We start from the raw sequence: 19,820 nt of genomic DNA on the forward strand, positions 1-19,820 counted from the left end.
TCTAGCAGTGTGTGGGACTTTCTCTATTAGTCCATCTATACTGACCTCCATCAGGTTGCAAAGTAAACATAATTTTTATCTGCATCTACCTCTGAAAAAATATTTGGGCTTCTAGCTGTGTGTGGGACTTGTTCTATTAGTCCATCTATACTGACCTCTATCAGGTTGCAAACTGAATATAATTTTTTTCTGCATCTAGGTCTGAAAAAATATTTGGCCTTCTAGCAGTGTGTGGGACTTTCTCTATTAGTCCATCTATACTGACCTCCATCAGGTTGCAAATTAAAAATAATTTATATCTGCATCTAGCTCTGAAAAAATATTTGGCCTTCTAGCAGTGTGTGGGACTTTCTCTATTAGTCCATCTATACTGACCTCCATCAGGTTGCAAATTAAAAATAATTTTTTGTCTGCATCTAGCTCTGAAAAAATATTTGGCCTTCTAGCAGTGTGTGGGACTTTCTCTATTAGTCTATCTATACTGACCTCCATCAGGTTGCAAACTGAATATATTTTTTTTCTGCATCTACCTATGAAAAAATATTTGGCTTCTAGCTGTGTGTGGGACTTGTTCTATTAATCAATTTATACAGACCTCCATCAGGTTGCAAACTGAATATAATTTTTTTCTGCATCTACCTCTGAAAAAATATTTGGGCTTCTAGCTGTGTGTGGGACTTGTTCTATTAGTCCATCTATACTGACCTCCATCAGGTTGCAAACTGAATATAATTTTTTTCTGCATCTAGCTCTGAAAAAATATTTGGCCTTCTAGCAGTGTGTGGGACTTTCTCTATTAGTCCATCTATACTGACCTCCATCAGGTTGCAAATTAAAAATAATTTATATCTGCATCTAGCTCTGAAAAAATATTTGGCCTTCTAGCAGTGTGTGGGACTTTCTCTATTAGTCCATCTATACTGACCTCCATCAGGTTGCAAATTAAAAATAATTTTTTGTCTGCATCTAGCTCTGAAAAAATATTTGGCCTTCTAGCAGTGTGTGGGACTTTCTCTATTAGTCTATCTATACTGACCTCCATCAGGTTGCAAACTGAATATATTTTTTTTCTGCATCTACCTATGAAAAAATATTTGGCTTCTAGCTGTGTGTGGGACTTGTTCTATTAATCAATTTATACAGACCTCCATCAGGTTGCAAACTGAATATAATTTTTTTCTGCATCTACCTCTGAAAAAATATTTGGGCTTCTAGCTGTGTGTGGGACTTGTTCTATTAGTCCATCTATACTGACCTCCATCAGGTTGCAAACTGAATATAATTTTTTTCTGCATCTAGCTCTGAAAAAATATTTGGCCTTCTAGCAGTGTGTGGGACTTTCTCTATTAGTCCGTCTTTACTAACCTCCATCAGATTGCAAATTAAAAATTATTTTTATCTGCATCTAGCTCCAAAAAATATTTGGCCTTCTAGCAGTGTGTGGGACTTTCTCTATTAGTCCATCTATACTGACCTCCATCAGGTTGCAAATTGAATATAATTTTTTTCTGCATCTAACCCAGCCAATAGTTTTGGCCTAATACCACAGTTTGGCCACTCAGCTCTGCTCGGTTCCCATCCATTGTTTTTTTGTGCAAACAACTCCAGAGTTGTGAATTAGTTAACCACCAAAAAGAGTGGAAAAAGGCCTGCTGCTGGTGGAAAGGGGAATAGGCGTTTTGGGAAGGGGAAAAAAGGTTGTGTCCGTTGGGTAGGTGTTAAAACAACAGTAACATCTGCAGAAGAAAGACCATCTTCCAGCCAAACTAAAATGTCTACTTCTTTTAGCAGACAATGTGATAAGATCCCTTTCTTACAGCCACGCCAATCGCTACAAATTCCAGATGAGGGACAAAAACAACTGGTGCTTCAACGGATATCAAGTGCTCCTTTAAGTGGGCTCTCCTCCACATCAACTTCAACATCACAAATACTCCAGTCCTCAAAGGTGTCACCCCAATCGCACTTGCTTCCTCACAGCTCCCAAATCTCCAGCTGCCCGTCTGAGTATGAGGTAGAACAGATGGTTGAGTCTGCAGAGCTGTTTACTCATACTATAGCCTGGGAATCAGAGGTCGACTCAAGCGCTTCTGTGAATCCAGACGAGGAAATGATCTGCACTGATGCCCAGAATCTTTATGAGTCGGATCCAGGACCAGACGCAGAAGGTTCTGACTATAATGTAGACCCTCATTCCCAAACTGTAACTCCTCTTGGTGGAGACAATGAGGAAGACGATGATGAGACTCAAATACCTGATTGGAGCGACAACTTTAGTTTTTTGTCAGGGCAGGAACAGGTTGGCTCTGAGGACGACGGGTGTGATAACGCACAGGGAGATGATGATGAGGTTGGAGATCCCACTTACTGTCAACCCACAGTCAGCCAAGAGATGAGGTCAGCAGAGGAGGTGGAGGAGAATACTAGTGATGACGAGGTCAGGTTGCGCCTTCCTGGACAGAGACGTAGTACTGGAAGCACGTCAACAACTGCATCCTCAAACACAACTCTGCATCTCACCACAAGTCGTGGTGGCTCTTCAGGTCGCATGGGTGCTAAGCCTTGCATAGCCTGGGCATTTTTTCAGATCAATAAAGATGACCCAACTCGTGTTATCTGTAACATTTGTCAGCAAAAGCTAAGTAGAGGCCAAAAAATACATAGTTTGAGTACTTCATGCATGAACCGGCACATGGACATGAAGCATAAGTTGCAGTGGGAAGCTCACTGTGCTACAATGCGGCCTAGCCGGCTGGGCCAACCACCGTCTGCCATATCTTGTGCATCCGCGGCCTCTTCATCCTCTGTGACTGGGGGGACAGCAGTCACACCTGTTTTGGGGCACAGACCTGCCACCTATTTACCCGCAACAGCCAGCGTGATTGGCAGGTCATCATTTTCTTTAGAGGTGGTAACACCAGCTGGTGTTGAGCGCTGTCCGACATCGATAGCACCACCTTTGGATCAAGGCAACCTAACATGTCCGCCTGCATCTTCCTCACAGACCGGCAGTTTGCCGGGGACACCCTTATCAACCCCGTCTAAGCACAACAGCCAGCCCTCGGTCCCTCAGATGTGGGCAAGTAAAAGAACATTTCCTCCTAGCCATGAGAAAGCTAAGAGGTTGAATTTCACCATCTGCATGCTCTTGGCTACACAAATGCTGCCTTTCCGCCTGGTGGACACAGAGGATTTTCGAGACCTTATGTCCGTCGCAGTGCCCCAGTACCAGATGCCCAGTCGGCACTACTTCTCAAAGAAAGGTGTGCCTGCGCTCCACCAGCATGTCGCACACAACATCACCGCTTCTTTGAGAAACTCTGTGTGTGACAGGGTGTATTTCACCGCAGACACGTGGACGAGTAGGCATGACAGGGGCGTTACATGTCGCTGACTGGGCACTGGCTAACTATGGTGACAGCAGGACAAGGGGCTGCTGTCCAAGTCTTGCCGTCCCCACGAGTTGTGCGTCAATCCTCTTTATGTCAAAGTTCCTCCACTGCTTCTGCCTCCTCAACCTCCTCTCGGTCCTCCACCTGCACCCAAAGCCTGTCTGGTCATGCCACAAGCTTTCTAACTGCACAGAAGGGATCCTGCACACCTCCTTACTATGCTGGCAGTAGGGCTCAACGTCATCAGGCGGTTTTTACTTTGAAATGTCTGGGAAATGTGAGTCACACAGCTGAGGAGTTGTGGTCAGCTCTGGACAACCAATTTCATGAATGGTTGTCTCCACTGGACCTGAAACCAGAGAAGGCCGTGTGCGACAATGCTGCAAACCTGGGTGCGGCCCTTCGCCAGGGCAATGTCACATACGTGCCTTGTATGGCTCACGTGTTGAACCTGGTTGTCCAGCAATTTTTAGCCCACTATCCTGGACTAGATGGCCTTCTGCAGAGGGCACGGTCGCTGTGTGCTCACTTCCGCAAGTCGCATCCCGCAGCTCAGCGACTTACATCTCTACAGAAGTCGTTGGGCCTGCCACTTCACCGGCTAAAATGCGATGTGCCTACCCGGTGGAATTCAACTCTGCACATGTTGCAGCGACTGTGGCAGCACCGACAAGCCCTGGTGCAATACGTTCTGACGTATAGCCTGGGCCAACGAGATCCAGAGGTGGGGCAAATCACGCTGGAGGAGTGGTCTCAGATCAGGGACCTATGCACCCTTCTGCACAGTTTTGAAATGGCGACGAAGATGTTTAGTGCTGACGATGCCATTATCAGCATGGCTATTCTGGTGACTTACATGCTGGAGCACATGTTAAACAGAATTCTGAGTCAGGTGGTGGCACAAGAGGAGGTGGAGGAAGTAGAAGAGGAGGAGTTGTATGCGGAAGGGCTAACATCTGCAAGGTCCAGACAGTCGGCAGCACCAAGGCGGCAGGCATGTGAGGGTGGGGGAGATAGTTTTACCAGGTCGCATGTTAGCAACCAAACTAGTGAGGAAGGTGCAGGAGCCCAGGAAGAAGTGGAGGACGAACTGATGGAAGACTCATCAGATGAGGGAGACCTTGATCACATTTCTGTTGTGCGAGGTTGGGGGGAGAGGACGGAGGAAGAAAGCATGATTGTTACCTCGCCACCAACACAACAGGGACTTGGTGCTCCTGGATGCGCAACACACATGAGTGCCTTCTTGCTGCACTACCTGCAACATGACCCTCGAATTGTGAGAATTAGAAATAATCCTGACTATTGGTTTGCCACACTGTTAGATCCCCGGTACAAAAGTAAATTTGCAGAAATTATTCCTGCCATAGAAAGGGATGCACGCATGCAGGAGTATCAGCAGAGACTGTTGCAGAATCTTACATGTGCTTTTCCACAAAACGCCAGTGGTGCACGTAGTGAATCTCACAGTTCCAACTTGCCAACTGTGGGACCGTCGAGTGTTCAGCACTCAAACCGTAACAGAACCACAGTATCTGCTGGTAACATCAATTTTGCGGAATCATTTCACCACTTTTTTAGCCCATCCTTTGCAAGGCCACAGGAGACAAGAAGTCTGACACATAGTCAACGCCTAGAGACGATGGTACAGGAGTATCTCCAAGTAAACATTGAAGCCATGACTGTGTCACTGGACCCTTGCTCTTTTTGGGCTTCCAATCTGGATAAATGGCCGGAGCTAGCCACTTACGCCTTGGAGATCTTGTCATGCCCCGCAGCCAGCGTTCTGTCTGAATGTGTGATCAGCGCTGCTGGTGGTGTGCTGACAGATAAGCGCACGCGGCTCTCCACTGATAATGTAGACAGACTCACGTTCATAAAGATGAACAAATCATGGATCCGAAACGACTTTTCTACCCCTGTGTCATCCTGGGGAGAGTAAAAGCTTGATGATTGGTTAAAATCAACTCACCAACCGTTTTAAGCTTTCAAATTACTAATCATGTTTATCTGTATCTTGGCTGGAAAATAATTTGGGCTTTGTAGCAGTGTGCAGCACTGATTCTATTAGGCCATCTATACTAAGCTCCACCAGATTTAAAATTACTAATCATGTTTATCTGTATCTTGGCTGGAAAATAATTTGGGCTTTGTAACAGTGTGCAGCACTGATCCTATTAGGCCATCTATACTAAGCTCCACCAGATTTAAAATTAATAATAATTTTTAGCTGCATCTAGCCCGGAAAATAATTTTGGGGCTCCGAGATGCGCAAGACACATAAGTGCCTTCTTGCTGCACTACCTGCAACATGACCCTCATATTGTCAGAATTCGATGTAATCATGACTACTGGGTTGCCACACTCTTAGATCCCCCAAACTTTTCGATCAACCTTTTCATTTTAATAAAGACCAAAAAAATGGTAATTTTGAAATTATAAGCATTAGCAGGTTATTAGAAACTGAAATTAAACAGTTTTCAACTCAAAACTTAATTCTAGGTGATGTTACATTTTCACATAGGACCCCTTGTTCGAAAGGAGCTTCTGAACTCTCTCGTCCATTGAATTTGTCAGGTGTTGGATGGTTTCTGCTTCAATTGTTTTGCATGAGGACAGAATACGCTCCCAGAGCTGTTGCTTAGATGTGAACTGCCTCCCGCTATCATAGAGACTCCTTCTGATGATGCTCCAGAGGTTCTGAATGGGGTAGAGGTCAGGGGAGCATGGGGGTCACACCATAAGTTTGTCCCCTTTTATGCCCATATCAGCCAGAGATGCAGATGTTTTATGTGCAGCATGAGATGGTGCATTATCATGCATAAAAATGATCTTGCTGTGGAATACACGGTTCTTCTTCTTGAACCATTGCAGGAAGTGCTGTTTGAGAAAATCCACATACATTATGGAGTTCATCTTTTCCCCTTCACCGATCCTAAAGGGGCCGACAATCTCTCTCCCCATGATTCCAGCCCAAAACATTACTCCACCTCCTCCTTGTTGGTGCTGTAGCCGTGTTTGCGTGGGGTGTCCATCAACCAGCCATCCTCCACTCCATCCATCTGGACCATCCAGCGCTGCACGGCACTCATCCATGAACAAAACAGTTTTGAAATCAGTCTTCATGTAATGTTTGGCCCACTGGAGCCGTTTCTGCTTGTGTGAAGTGGATAGAGGAGGTCGACAGGATGGCGTATGCACAGCTGCAAACCTCTGAAGGACCCTGCATCTTGTTGATCGGGGGACGTTGGAGGCACCAGAAGCTTCAAAACCTTGTCTGCTGCTATGACAAGGCTTTTTTGACGCTGCTCTTTTAACCTGACGTAATTGCCTGTAGGAAAGAGTCCTCAATTTGCCCTTATCAGCACGCACACGTGTGTACTGTGAATCAGCTACATACTTCTTGATTGCCAAGACACTTCATCCTAATCATCGCACAATGTTGATTTTAGTCATGCCTTGACCTAAACACTACACAATTTGCTGCTTCTCAACAGCCGACACATCCTTTTTCTTTCCCATTTTGGCAGAAAATGTAGGCTGCTTAATAATGTGAGACAGCCTTCTTAAGTAGTATTGCCTTTCATTGGACCCACCTGCCAAACTAATTAGCACAGGTGTCTGCAATTGCTTACAGTGATATAAAGAGCCCTGACACACATCACCATCAATGAGTTTAACTGACAAACAAACAAATTCTTCCCTTATCACTCCTAAACACTTTTTGCATAATAATTTGGAACACAGTGTAGATGTGCTTTTCCACAAAACACCAGTGGTTCACGTAGTGAATCTTACAGTTCTAACTTGCCAACCGTGGTCTGTATGGAGTTGTTCAATAAAGGGCCCAAAATTAAGATAACATAGATGGGAGAGGTCTCTATGAATAGGAATTCCTAAGTATTTGATACCCTGTGAGGGCCAGGCAAAGTCAAAGTTGGACTGGATGGAATCCTGTATGGATTTGGGGAGGGAGACATCGAGGGCCTCAGACTTCGCTGCATTGATTTTAAAATTTGACCATGTAACAAAGTGATCTATTTCAGCCATAACAGCAGGGATGGATATATGTGATTGAGTGATATATACTAGGACATCATCAGCAAATAGAGAGCACTTGTACTCGGTGCCTCCCACCTCAATCCACCTAATATTGGGGTTATGGCGAATTGATGAGAGCAGGTGCTCCGTCACTAGGATGTATAAGAGAGGGGACAGAGGACATCCCTGCCTTGTCCCATTGGTGATTGTGAAAGGTGATGAAAATGTTCTGTTGCACCCCCTGGGCCTTGGGACACCCGGAGCCGGACCCTTTTTGGTGGATGCTGGTGGTTGTAGTCTCCGTGGCGGCGACCCGGTTCCGTGGCTTAGGGCGGTCAAACCAGTGGCGGAACTATTTATGTGGTTTTGATGTTTAAATGTCTGACTACGCCACCCGTGGATTGCGGTCAGAGTGAACCGCTGCTGCAGGGCAGGCCGCTGAGGCTGGTGTTGTGGGTGCAGCAGAGCGTAGCATAACTCCCCACGGGAGGAGTATAGCCTCAGGGCAGTGTATGCGGAGGATGGGGGTGATGGTGCAGGGCAGCAGCAGTAACGACACGGAGTCAGTGATGCAGTCCAGGGCCTTTACTCACAGTTCTTATTATCCAGACCACGTCTGCAGGTAGCGGCTGCCCACGTCGTACTGTGCTCACCAGGTGAGGGGCTCAGACAACTCACAGATAACTTTGGAGCGCTTCACAGGACCCCCTTTGTGTGTCCTTTGTCTGGCCTTTCTTACCAACCCTTCTGTCCGGCTGCCTCGGGCCTCCTCTTGGTAAACTTGGCGCCAGTTTCCCTGACCCTATGTGGTGCCTTCCTAGCGGGTGTAGCGAGGGGCTGCGCCACATAAAATGTCACAGCCTCCGGTTTCTAGCTGAGGGTCATTTCCTGCCTCCACTAGTTTCAGGGACCGGTCTCCCCCTTTGGCCTGACCCCTCCACGCAGGTGGATTCGGGCATGCGGTGGCGACTCGCCCGTCCGCACCACTGGGATCCCTTCGTTCCTCGTTCCTGGAGCCTTCTCCGCTCCTCTTCCTTCCTTCTCCCTCTTCCAGGCCTGGGCCTCTGTTACTAGGCCCGTCTCCGGAGCAGAGCTCATGCAGAGCCCCTGCTCCCTGCTACTTCTGCTCAGACTTCTCTGCACTGAACTAAGATGGTGCCCACCTTTTATACTCCCTTCTCAATGCACCCAGGAACCTCTTCCTCCCTGCTCCTGCACTACAGGGTTCCAATTCCTCAGTGTTCCCTCCCCCCAATCCAGCCAGGGACAGGGACTGTCGTGCCCATCTGAGGGGCATATTGGTCGCCCTGCCCCACGGCAATGTGGTGTAATGCATGCAGGTGTCGGGTCCTGATCCACACTCCATCCTTACCTGAGAGTGAGATATCACACCTCTGGGTGAGGTGCAATACCTCTGTAGCAACCGAGCCTTCAGGGTGCTACAGTTCCATTTATCTTCAGCCTAGGTGACGTATTGCGATACAGGGCCGTGATTTTGGCTATAAAAGGGTCCCCTAGACCCCTACCCCAAGCTTTTTAAGAGAATCATATATGGCGTGCCAGGAGACTCTATGGAATGCTTTCTCAGCATCCAACGAAAGTATCTAATTACAAATTTTTAACTGCATCTAGCCCAGGAAATACTTTGTGCCTAGTAGCAGTGTCTGCTAGTCAACGGATTATCCCGGCTGTTAAGCAAGCTGCACCACCTGTAGTTTGGACACTTAATTTTTTCAAAGGAAATGCTTCGGGACCACGGGTGTACTCAGTGAAGAGCATCAGGAGGCACCCCAAGGCATAGGGGCTGAGACTGGCAGTAGGATGCCTTGCGGTGGACAGCCGAGCTCGATCCTTATAAAAGCTTTTTAACTGCAGCAGCTTTAGTGGACGCTACTGGAACTGGAATTACGCGGCTGCTGGCATGAGACTTGCCCTCCAATAGATCCTTGTAAATGGATTTAAAGTGTATTCATTCAAATTAGAGAGACAATTTAAATTAAAAAGCTTAGAGCTGCCTCCACCACAGGGGGGCTCGCTCGACCCACCAGCGGACAGGCACCAGTATTGGGAGAGGGGGGCTGGCCGTTAGGGTTCACCGCGGCTCTGGCACAAACCCGGCGACACGGAGGTGGCACGGGCAGGAGCGGACTGAACGTGTCGGCTTCTCACGTTTTGGATTTTAGAAGGGCATGACATGCCTATATCTGTGTCTCCCCCTCCTTTTACTCCTCCACCTCTTTTCTTTTCGCATGACTATATGTACTTGTCACTTTTCCATGTGTTAGTTGTGTCTTCTGAGCAGCTTGTCAGCTTTTGGACACCTTTGAAGGTGTTTTCTATGTGTTTCTATGTGTTTTTGTTTGCCTGCCATTGGTTTTAACGGTGTTCGAAGGTGTTCGACGAACAGTTCGACGAACAGTTCGGCGAACACACGGGTGTTCGACGAACCGAACCGAACTCGAACACTACGGGGGTGGCTCAACACTACTGGGTACAAATAAAGAAATTGGGGGTGGGGTTAGAACAGTCAATAAAGTAAGAAGGAATAGAGGTACAGAGAGATACATGAAATGCATGTACACTAATGCCAGAAGCCTCACCAACAAAATGGAGGAATTAGAATTAATTTTGTTGGAAAATAATTATGACATGGTAGGGATATCTGAGACGTGGCTGGACGAGAGCCATGACTGGCCAGTTAATTTACAGGGCTATAGTCTGTTCAGAAATGACCGTACAAACAAGTCAGGGGGGTGTGTGTTTATATGTAAAATCATCCTTAAAACCTGTCTTGCGGGAGGATATATGTGAATCTGATGAAAATGTAGAGTCACTGTGGGTGGAGATAAGGGGTAGGGGAAAAAATAATAAATTACTGATAGGGGTTTGTTATAAGTCTCCAAAAATAATGGAGGTAGTGGAGAATATCCTCGTAAAGCAAATAGATGAAGCAGCGACTCAAGGAGAAGTCATTATTATGGGAGACTTCAACTACCCTGAAATACATTGGGGGACAGAAACATGTAGTTCAAGCAAAGGAAAAAGTTTTTGACTACTATGAGAGACAATTACCTTTCACAACTGGTTCAGGACCCAACAAGAAGGGGGGCACTGCTAGACCTAATATTAACCAATAGTCCAGACCGCATATCAAATATACGAGTTGGGGGTCACTTGGGTAATAGTGATCACAAAATAATACGTTTTCATGTAACCTTTAATAAGATGTGTAGTAGAGGGGTTACAAGGACACTAAACTTCAGGAAGGCAAATTTCCAACGGTTAAGAGATGATCTTAGTGCAATAAACTGGGACGATATGCTGAGACATAAAGCTACACAAAGCAAATGGGAGACATTTATTATCATCCTGAATAGGACCTGTGCACAATATATACCCCTTGGTAATAAACATGCTAGAAATAGGAGGAAACCACTATGGCTAAATAGAGCTGTAAGGGGCGCAATAAGTGACAAAAAGAAAGCATTTAGAGAACTAAAGCAAGTAGCTAGTGATGAGGCATTAAATAAATATAGAAAATTAAATACATTATGTAAAAAACAAATCAAAGCAGCAAAGATTGAGGCAGAGAGAATCATTGCCAGAGAAAGTAAAAATAACCCCAAAATATTCTTTAACTACATAAATAGTAAAAAACTAAAAAATGATAGTGTTGGCCCCCTTACAAATAGTCTGGGTACACAAGAAAATCGCATGACAGAAAACATGATTAGTGATAACAAAAATTCTCCAGTAAATGTCACTTGCTTAACCCAGCAGGAAGTACGGCGGCGTCTAAAAATCACTAAAGTTGACAAATCCCCGGGCCCGGATGGGATACACCCGCGAGTACTGCAGGAATTAAGTAACGTCATAGATACACCATTATTTTTAATCTTTAAAGATTCCATAATAACAGGGTCTGTACCACTGGACTGGCGTATAGCAAATGTGGTGCCAATATTCAAAAAGGGGACAAAAACTGAACCTGGAAATTATAGGCCGGTAAGCTTAACCTCTACTGTGGGTAAAATCCTGGAGGGTTTCCTAAGAGATGCTATGATAGAGTATCTGAAGAAGAATAACCTCATGACCCAATATCAACATGGGTTTACGAGGGACCGTTCCTGTCAAACTAATCTGATCAGTTTTTATGACGAGGCAAGTTCTGGATTGGACCAAGGAAATGCAGTGGATGTTGTGTATATGGACTTTTCAAAAGCTTTTGATGCGGTTCCACACAAAAGGTTGATACATAAAATGAGAACAATGGGGATAGTGGAAAATATATGTATGTGGGTTAAGAATTGGCTCAGTGATAGGAAACAAAGGGTGGTTATTAATGGAAAACACTCAGACTGGGTCTCAGTTAACAGTGGGGTACCACAGGGGTCAGTATTGGGCCCCCTTCTTTTTAACATATTTATTAATGACCTTGTAGGGGGCATACAGAGTAATATTTCAATATTTGCAGATGACACTAAACTCTGCAGGGTAATCAATACAGAGGAGGACAATTTTATATTACAGCAGGATCTATGTAAACTAGAAGCTTGGGCTGATAAATGGCAAATGAGCTTTAATGGGGATAAATGTAAGGTAATGCACTTGGGCAGAGGAAATAAAATGTATAATTATATGCTTAATTGTAAAACACTGGGAAAAACTGTAACTGAAAAAGACCTGGGTGTATTGGTGGACGACAAGCTCACGTTTAGTGGCCAGTGTCAGGCAGCTGCTGCAAAGGCAAATAAAATAATGGGATGCATTAAAAGAGGCATAGATTCTCATGAGGAGAACATAATTTTACCTCTATACAAGTCATTAGTGCTACCACACTTAGAATATTGTGTACAGTTCTGGTCTCCGGTGTATAAGAAAGACATAGCTGAACTAGAGAGGGTGCAGAGAAGAGGGACCAAGGTTATTAGAGGACTGGGGGGTCTGCAATACCAAGACAGATTATTACACTTGGGGTTATTTACTGTGGAAAAAAGAAGGCTTAGGGGTGATCTTATTACTATGTACAAGTATTTGAGGGGACAGTACAAAGATCTTTCTACTGATCTTTTTACTCTGAGGCCTGAGACGGGGACAAGGGGGCATCTTCTACATCTGGAGGTAAGAAGGTTTAATCATAATCACAGACAAGGGTTCTTTACTGTAAGAGCAGTGAGACTATGGAACTCTCTGCCGCATGATGTTGTAATGAGTGATTCACTATTAAAATTTAAGAAGGGCATAGATGCCTTTCTTGAAAAGTATAATATTACAGGTTATAAATACTAGATTCCTTGATAGGGCGTTGATCCAGGGAACTAGTCTGATTGTCGTATGGAGTCGGGAAGGAATTTTTTTCCCCAATGTGAAGCTTAGTGTTTGCCACATGGGGATTTTTTTACTTCCTCTGGATCAACAAGTTAGGCTATGGGTTGAACTAGATGGACTTAGTCTTCCTTCAACCTTAAAAACTATGTTACTATGTAAATATTTTTTCAGACCTCGATGCAGAAAAAAATTATATTGAACTTGCAACCTGATGGAGGTCAGTATAAATCGACTAATAGAACAAGTCCCACACACTGCTACAAGCCTAAATATTTTTTCAGAGCTCGATGCAGAAATTTTTTTTATTGAATTTGCAACCTGGTGGAGGTTAGTATAGATGTACTAATAGAATGATGCTATGCCCAAAAGGTTTTACTTCACTAGGTGCAGTAAAAAAAATTGTATTCTATACACAGGTGGTGTAGCTTGCAACAAAGATAGGCTACTCCACTGACTAACACACTCTGCAATAGGCCAAAAAGTATTTGCTTTGCTAGATTAAGCCAAATGCTGTGAAAAAAACTTGCACAGCACTGGCACAGACCTGCCTGGCAAAAACTGATAGGAACTGATGTAACTTAGTCCTGAAAAGGACTGCAATTACAATTAGTCTTTACTCCCAACCTATCTATTTAAGAGCACAGACCTGCCTGATAAAAGTCGTAGGAAATGATGTAACCTAGTCCTTAAAAGGACTGCAATCACAACTCTTCCCTACTCCCAAGCTATCTGTAGATTTGTGCGAAAATTGGCTTGAAATTAACCAAGTATAGTGCACACAGCAACAGCGGTGCCATCTAGCACGCAGCTGAAGCAGTGAGAAAATGGTGGTGACGGGGAAAATGGCTGGGTCTTATAGGGTAAGGACATGTGACATACACTGCTAATGACACATGCCCTTGCTTGTGTGAAAAAAAGCAGTTCGCTCCGTGTGTGCGCTGCTGATAGGCTGACAGATTGCACCAACCCACTGTAAATGCGGGGAAGAGAAAAAAAAAAGGAGATCTTCACTATTTCTGCAGAGATCCATCCCTTGCCCCTCCCCCCGCCCCACTGTACACTCAAACTGCGTATTTACATTAATTTTCAGCATTACTGAGAAAAAATCCAGTTATGATTTTGTTGCACGAACAGTTATCGAACATAACCTTGAACAGCCAAATTTTTTTCAAATCGTTCGTGTTCGCCGAACGGCTCGAACACCGCCCAAAACAGCTTGAATTTGAAATTGGCGAACAGTTCGAGTCGAACAACGCTCATCTCTAGTCTTATCTCCTGCAGTGCAGTCATTGCATGTTCCTGAGGTCACTGCTAAATACAGTCATATGAAAAAGTTGGGGCACACCTATTAATCTTAAGCTTAATGTTTTATAAAAATTGGTGTTTTTGCAACAGCTATTTCAGTTTGATATATGTAATAACTGTTGGACACAGTAATGTTTCTGCCTTGAAATGAGGTTTATTGTACTAACAGAAAATGTGCAATTTGCATTCAAACAAAATTTGACAGGTGCATAAGTATGGGCACCTCACCAGAAAAGTAACATTAATATTTAGTAGATCCTCCTTTTGCAAAAATAACAGCCTCTAGTCGCTTCCTGTAGCTTTTAATGATTTCCTGGATCCTGGATGAAGGTATTTTTGACCATTCCTCTTTACAAAACAATTCCAGTTCAGTTAAGTTTGATGGTCGCTGAGCATGGACAGCCCTCTTCATATGATCCCACAGATGGTCAATGATATTCAGGTCTGGGGACTGGGATGGCCATTCCAGAACATTATAATTGTTCCTCTGCATGAATGCCTGAGTAGATTTGGAGCGGTGTTTTGGATCATTGTCTTGCTGAAAGATCCATCCCCTGCGTAACTTCAAATTTGTCACTGATTCTTGAATATTATTGTCAAGAATCTGCTGATACTGAGTGGAATCCATGCGTCCCTTAACTTTAACAAGATTCCCGGTGCCAGCATTGGCCACACAGCCCCAAAGCATGATGGAACCTCCACCAAATTTTACTGTGGGTAGCAAGTGTTTTTCTTGGAATGCTGTGTTTTTTTGCCGCAATGCATAGCCCCTTTTTGTATGACCAAACAACTCAATCTTGGTTTCATCAGTCTACAGGACCTTCTTCCAAAAAGAAATTGGCTTCTCCAAATGTGCTTTTGCATACCTCAGCCGACTCTGTTTGTGGCGTGCTTTCAGAAACGGCTTCTTTCGCATCACTCTCCCATACAGCTTCTCCTTGTGCAAAGTGCGTTGTATAGTTGACCGATGCACAGTGACACCATCTGTAGCAAGTTGATGCTGCAGCTCTCTGGAGGTGGTCTGAGGATTGTCCTTGACTGATCTCACCATTCTTCTTCACTGCCTTTCTGATGTTTTTCTTGGCCTGCCACTTCTGGCCTTAACAAGTACTGTCCCTGTGTTCTTCCATTTCCTTACTATGTTCCTCACAGTGGAAACTGACAGGTTAAATCTCTGAGACAGTTTTTTGTATCCTTCCCCTGAACAACTATGTTGAATAATCTTTGTTTTCAGATAATTAGACAGTTGTTTTGAGGAGCCCATGATGCCACTCTTCAGAGGAGAGTCAAACAGGAGAACAACTTGCAAGTGGCCACTTTAAGTAGCTTTTCTCATGATTGCATACACCTGGCTATGAAGTTCAAAGCTCAATGAGGTTACAAAACCAAAAAAAGTGCTTTAGTACGTCAGTAAATAGTAGGTAGGAGTATTTAAAGCAAGAAAATGATAAGGGTGCCCATACTTATGCACCTGTCAAATTTTGTTTGAATGCAGATTGCACATTTTCTGTTAGTACAATAAACCTCATATCAAGGCAGAAACATTACTGTGTCCAACAGTTATTATATATATATCAAACTGAAATAGCTGTTGCAAAAACACCAATTTTTATAAAACATTAAGCTTAAGATTAATAGGGGTGCCCAATCTTTTTCATATAACTGTAGCTACTCCACTTCCCATGGACATCTCTCTGCTCTCTACTTACTGACATTCATTTAATTAACTCATTATTCTCTTTTCTTTAAGTCTGATTTGCCCTGGGATTCAAACTCCCAACCTGTAGCATTAGAAGCAGCGATAGCGAAGAGCTACAGGCTTCACTGTCACTTATTGGAGGATTTTCTTTGCATCGTTTTGTTCTTTACTACATGCAGATTATACTGGTACATGTCCAGCATCTCTAGATATAAGTGCATTTCTATATACCTGTATTCTAGGGATAAAATAAATGTCAGTGATTTTTTTCTTGGATAAAAATGCTGAAAAATACTGAAAATTAATTACAATAATGTGACATGCAGAAGTAGTGCTGTTGCTTTAAAAGCATTCAGCAACTATTAGAAGTAACACAAGCACAGGAGACAGGAAGTGTTGTGCTCCAGAAGCACCCAGCAACTAGAGGGATTAACACAGTCACAGGGGAAGGGGGAGTGTTTTAGCAGAACCCCAGGGGGATTGTGGGGAAATTGTTTACTGTCTGGCTGGAGATGAATCGAAAGATGGTGCCTGTGTTCTGTATCTTGCAGAAGTGCCCCTGCAAGGGAAAAGGAATCAAGTCAGGAGTGAAGCTAAGGACAGGTCAGGTAGAGTTCCTGAACTAACAGTGCAGAGTATTGTCAAGCAGAAAGATAAGGACTGGAAAAAATGGTGTCACAGGGATCAACTCCTTCAGCAAACCTTCCCCCCTCCTCCATCTCACTGTGCTGTAAAGAATGCTGTGATCATTAATGTCCCTTTGCGTTAGAACTGTGCTGTCCTGTACTACTTGAAAGACTGTGAACTGCTGTGCTGCTAAGGAAAGTGTACTGTTTGTCACTGGAGCCTGTTGCTCGTATGACTTAACTTGCACTTGCTGTGCGGCTTCTTATTAAATGCTGCTGTTCTACCGTTTATGAGGACTCTTGTCAAGTGTGTCTGGACAGCAAGTGAAACAACTTACGTGTCTGTGCCTGACGGTCAATACCCCTGTATGCCTGAGAGAAGCTGCAGCACATGGTCTATGATGTCGTCCTGACAACTCAGGTCGTCCTGAGTAACGGTTCCCCCAGGACTCCAAAGAATTCATGTAACCTGTCTCGCCCCTATCTGAATCTAGTGGTGTAAGTGTAACAATAATGATATTTTTAATACACTTAAAAAAAAAATAACATCACAAATCAGCAAATTATAGACATATTTGGTATCCCTGTAATTGTAATAACTCATACAATACAGTGAACTTATTTATGGTGATCGGTAAATGTGAAATATTTTATTTTGCGCTTTAAAACGCAACTGTGTGTTTTCTGATGCATTTTTCTCAGGCTCTCTATAGAAACACACAGAGAAAAAAAGGATAAAAAATAGAGCAATTCAACAGTGTCTTAGACGCACAGTGGGCAGGCATTATCATGAAATCCCATCCATGTTGGACATTTAGGCCGTGTTCATATGTCGCATAAATGCTGCCTTCTTTTAGTGCTGCATTTTTTACAGAAAATCTGCTGAATTTAACTGTCCAAGCAAAGTGGATGTGCTTTCATGCTGTGGCATCACTGTATAGAGCACAAGTGATCAGACGATTGCAGCTTAAAGTCCCAAAGTGGACTAACAAGAACAGTGGAAAATAAAAAAAAATTAGTAAAAATAAAGTTAATAAATTTTTTTAAAAAAATACACATGTGGTATTGCCACATTCAGAAAGGTCCGATCTACCAAAATATAAAAAAAATTAACTGTAATTGTAAAATAAAACACAAGAACGCCAAATTACATTTTTTTGTCACTACATTCCCACAAAAAATGCTGTTAACTAGCAATCAAAACATGATCTCTATCCCAAAAAGGTATGAAAAATGTTATCTTGCTCCATAAAAAATAAGCCATCACACGGCTCCATCTACTGAAAATTGAAACCATTACGGGTCTCAGAAAATGGTGACACAACCTCAAATATTTTTTGGGCAAATTTCAGATTTTTTTTCACCACTAAATTAAAAAAAAAAACTTGACATACTTGGCATTGCCGTAATTGCAATGATGAGCAGAATCATATTACCAGGTCATTTTTGCAACAAAATATACACATAATTACAATTCCCAAAAAAACATGTTAGAATTGCTTTTTTTTCACAATTTCTCCCCAAGTGAAATTTTTTTTCACTATTTTCCAATACACTATGCAGTAAAATGAATGTTATCATTCAAAAGTGCAACTCGTCACACAAAAAAAAAAGACCCCCCCCATATGTCTATGTGGACTGAAAAATAAAAAGGTTATGGTTTTCGGACGAAGGTGAGGAAAAAACGAAAGCGCAAAAATGGAAACTGGGCTGCGTCGTGAAGGGGGTTAAAAAAATTATAGCTCATCTCACCAAAAGCGAGACTTGATATAGCATAGCTTATATAAAAATGTACGGTTGCTACTAATATAAAGTAATTAACAAAAAATAAATCAGTAGCTCTCAACCGCCCCAGATGTAGTGGGACAGTCTCAGATTTGGGTCTACACTGCGCTGTCCCAGCAGATTTCTCTGATAAGATATATCACAAAATTGCTTATTTTTATCTGTACTATTGACTTAAGAAATAAAAATTAAAAGGAAGATTACTTTTTAACTTTATCAGTTTTCAGGGCTCTGAAAATAAGAAAAAGGAAACAATTATTCTACTAACCCCAGAAATCGTATACTATTCTTCCTATAGAATCAACACAACTTTGCTCTGCTTCCTTTGCTTGTATGAGTCGGGCATGGTGCTTTCCCCCTCTGATCTCCAAAACCACTGAAAATCACATTTTCCCTATTTTTATTTCAGTAAAACCATCTACACAGAACAATTAGGATACATACCTTCTGTAAACGTTTTTATAAGATTTTCAATGGGAAATATCAAGGAATCCTCATGAGAGATCCTATCAGGGTTATCTGACACGTAATCCTCCAAATGTTGCCTGGAATCAAAGTCATCTTCATGGTAGAGCTTGTTGGTGCTGGAATCCATCGTCCAATCTTCTATCACAGGCAGGGTGACTCCTTCTACCCCAGTGCTCAAGGTCTTTATATCATCACCAGGTATCTAGTTACAAAGCATGTTGCTAAAGTTTACATTTACTTGTTATATCATGAGTTCTTCTCTTCATTAACACAGTCATGCAATCCTGTATTTACATGGTGATTAAAGCATAACAAAAACAAGAAGAAAAAATGATTAACCTATTAAGGACCAGACTTTCAGGAGTACACACAGTTTCAAAGTTTGCTTTTCGCTATTGAAAAATTTATATTATTTCGGCCATGATTGCCCAATCCTTGTGACAAAGCCTGGCGAAACATGAGACAGGATGCCTCACCACTATAGGGTCTGAATGGAGATTACGATTAAAATTTTGCATTCCATTTCCTCATTATTTTGCTGACTACCATTAGTGCTAGTTGACTTGAGTGTACTGTTTAGTATCTGATCTAGGAAGCTCACTACGTATGGGGCCTAACAGTGAAATATTGTGGTGGCAATGCCCTCATGTCGGGCTGCATGAGTGCTTCTGGTGTCGGAGATCTACCTTTCAATGATGATATCATGAATTCACAGATGTACTGCTCTATAGTAAAAGAGAAGATGCTGCCACCACTCTGTGCTCTTGGTACACGTGCACTTTTCCAAAAATGATCCCAAAAACACATCTGTTCCATTTTTGAAGAAGAACAGAGGGGAAATAATTCAGTGGCCAAGTGTCTCTTGATTTGAGGCCAACCGAACACCTATGAGGTATGGGGAATTCTGAAGTGACAATTTCTCATTACTCTCTATCCAGCATCCACGCTTTAAAAGAGAAGAATGTAAAAAGACAGATGGTTGAAATATGTCACCAACTTGTACATTCCAGGCCTAGATGATGTGGTGCTGTCCTTAAAATTCATGGAGGCCATGTAAAATATTGGATGTATGAGCGACCATACTCGCAAGTACTCGGTACTCGCCCAAGCATCTCAGCACTCGAGATGCTCAGAGCTTGCCGAGTACTTGCGGCATGCTAGGGGGGAACGTCAGGT

The 19,820-nt window shown here is 43.2% G+C and overlaps 1 protein-coding gene across 2 annotated transcripts in view; it reads right to left on the reverse strand.

The window, feature by feature from the left end:
• Window positions 1-18,885, reverse strand: part of LOC141172736 (indolethylamine N-methyltransferase-like) — a 54,740-nt gene extending 35,855 nt beyond the window's left edge. Inside the window, exons 1-2 of one of the 2 annotated variants that reach the window (XM_073657207.1) lie at window positions 18,621-18,885; window positions 16,265-16,324 (exon numbers count right to left, since the gene is read on the reverse strand). In XM_073657207.1, coding sequence (XP_073513308.1) covers window positions 16,265-16,324; window positions 18,621-18,771 — 211 coding nt within the window. In that variant the 5' untranslated portion in view covers window positions 18,772-18,885. The remainder of the gene's footprint in view (window positions 1-16,264; window positions 16,325-18,620) is intronic. The other variant, XM_073657208.1, reaches the window with a different exon arrangement.
• Between the last annotated feature and the right edge of the window lie 935 nt (window positions 18,886-19,820).

The sequence above is a fragment of the Phyllobates terribilis genome, unplaced genomic scaffold, assembly GCF_046119375.1.
Source record: "Phyllobates terribilis strain yellow unplaced genomic scaffold, ASM4611937v1 Scaffold_12__6_contigs__length_324123572, whole genome shotgun sequence".
NCBI lineage: Eukaryota > Metazoa > Chordata > Amphibia > Anura > Dendrobatidae > Phyllobates > Phyllobates terribilis.